This window comes from Papaver somniferum, chromosome 6 (genome assembly GCF_003573695.1).
Source record: "Papaver somniferum cultivar HN1 chromosome 6, ASM357369v1, whole genome shotgun sequence".
NCBI lineage: Eukaryota > Viridiplantae > Streptophyta > Magnoliopsida > Ranunculales > Papaveraceae > Papaver > Papaver somniferum.
The window spans coordinates 166,828,216-166,830,319 of record NC_039363.1 but is presented as its reverse complement, the minus strand read 5'-3'; the positions used below and the strand labels follow the sequence as shown (position 1 = coordinate 166,830,319).

The following is a 2,104-nucleotide window of genomic DNA, read 5'->3' as shown; positions in this document are numbered from 1 at the left end:
ACTCAAAACCGACAATTGCGACCTTAAATTGCCATGCGTAAAATTTGTTATACTGAAAGAGGAGTATAGGATCGGATTAGTTACACATCCTTCTAAATGAGGATCGCTCATGTCCAAGATTGCACCCTTCCCAGTAGTATAAGCAAGTCATGGTTTGCTACAAAAAAAAAAATTCTACTCATGCAACCCTATGTTTTGACACTTTCTTCAAGTAAAGTAGTTTGGACACAAAATGATGATAATCAGTTTCAAGTTAAAATGACGATAAACAAGGAACGCCAACCGTGCTCTTTAATTTAGCGGCATGAGGTTTTCCGTGAAAGTAGAGAAGCTGATATGATCACGTTCTCCATTATTGGATTTCTTATTGAAGAAAGACTTGGTTCCATTTAATTCAAACTTCCTGCTATAGCTCTTCTTCTTCCAATTGTAATAGTAGAAGGAGAAATCGTCATCCGGTCTTACGATGAATATGTCTGTTCCTGGAATGGGTATAATAAAATCATCTCTCGGAAACATATCTTGCTTCCAATCAAAAGGTGGCTTTGCGAAGGACACCGGCATCCAGTGATAATTAGTACTGCAAGTAGCAGTACTGTTCTTTGTACTGTCTTGATCATCATACAATACATACATCTTCACGTCATCCTCATGTTCCTTCTTTCTCAATATGTAATTGTAACTAGGGCGTACATCCTTGGTAAATAGAGCTAAACGGCCATCCACTTCCACTAAAGCAGTCTTGTATTGATTGCAGAAACCAGTGATGACAGGACTGGGAACTGAGATTTCTCTAAACTTTTCGGTAACAAAATTTAATTCAACAATCAACGGTGTACCGTCAGCACGAAACCAGTATATGGAACCATTTGCATAAACAGATCTTAGTAGGTAGAAGGGAAGAACTGATGGGACTGCATCGATGAGTCGCCATGACTTGTCTCTCAAGCTAAAGATCTCACACACCCAATTTGTCTTGGTAGGTCCTACAATCCGACTCCAAAGCGATACCACTTTGTAGTCCCTGGTAGCAACATCATACCCGAATTTATTCCAATAATAATTACTAAATTTATTATCACGCTTTAAAATCCCACCTTGTTCTTCTTGTTTTTGAATAACCATCGACTTGATCCAGGGTGTTGATTCTCTGGTGCTAGGGTTAAATACACAAGTAGAATGTGAATCGCCGTCTATAAGACAAACCAAACCATTGACAATATTGAGCATGCTTACTCCAGAAACAGGATTAACTCCTATATTGAGAGGTATTTTCCTCTGAACAGATGCTCCTCCTCCTTCACCGCTGCTATCATATGGGAGTAGTAATTCCGCGGATAACAAACACCGTTCGTTACGTTCAGTCCTATCCCATAGAGATGACACCCAGATGAGAAGGGAGGTAGTACCACTACAACTGTGTGTCTGTGACCGGTTGAAGTGTAAATCACTGAAGAGTTGATCTTTTTGAATCAAAGATTCCCAATTTTTGCATACACACTTGAACCTTACAAGTGATTTGGCCGGGAGTCTGCTCAATATCTCACAGACTGTTAATTCATGATCACCCAGTGCAACTTTGAGTATCTTTCTATTCTCTTTGGGTATCATGATGCATTGCTTCATCTTAGTTTCAACTTCTTCGTTCCCTGCTAGGGTTTTGGTTACGTACACAGATTGAGCAGCAAGAGCAATTTGATCTCTGACGAAGGTTTACTTGTGATATTTATACCATCTCTATCCCACGAAAAGGGAAAGTCCCACTTTTCGGTTGAGTTACCAAAACTTAACTAGTTTCGGTTGAGTTACCAAAACTAGCTCGAACTTTATTACCTCATGATTCAACAAAACTTGCACATAGACCTGGGAATATATCAATATATGTACTGACCCAACTATAGATAATAAAGGGATATTTAAGAAACTGACACACTTGCATATCCCGATTCAAGAAAATGCCACCTTTTTTTTTCAGAATTTATTAAATGCCACAACTGTTAATAATTCTGTTAAGGCGCACCTAAGTTAGTCAATTTTGTTGGAACGAGTCAACATCTTACCGGAAGAAATTAAAATTTAATTGAAATTACTGTTTTACCCTAGC

General features: G+C 38.6%; 1 protein-coding gene across 1 annotated transcript; it reads right to left on the bottom strand.

The window, feature by feature from the left end:
* Positions 1-291: 291 nt before the first annotated feature.
* Positions 292-1,626, bottom strand: LOC113291765 (putative F-box protein At2g02030). Its single transcript, XM_026541260.1, has one exon. The coding sequence runs from the start codon at positions 1,624-1,626 to the stop codon at positions 292-294; it is 1,335 nt and encodes a 444-aa protein (XP_026397045.1).
* Positions 1,627-2,104: the final 478 nt, after the last annotated feature.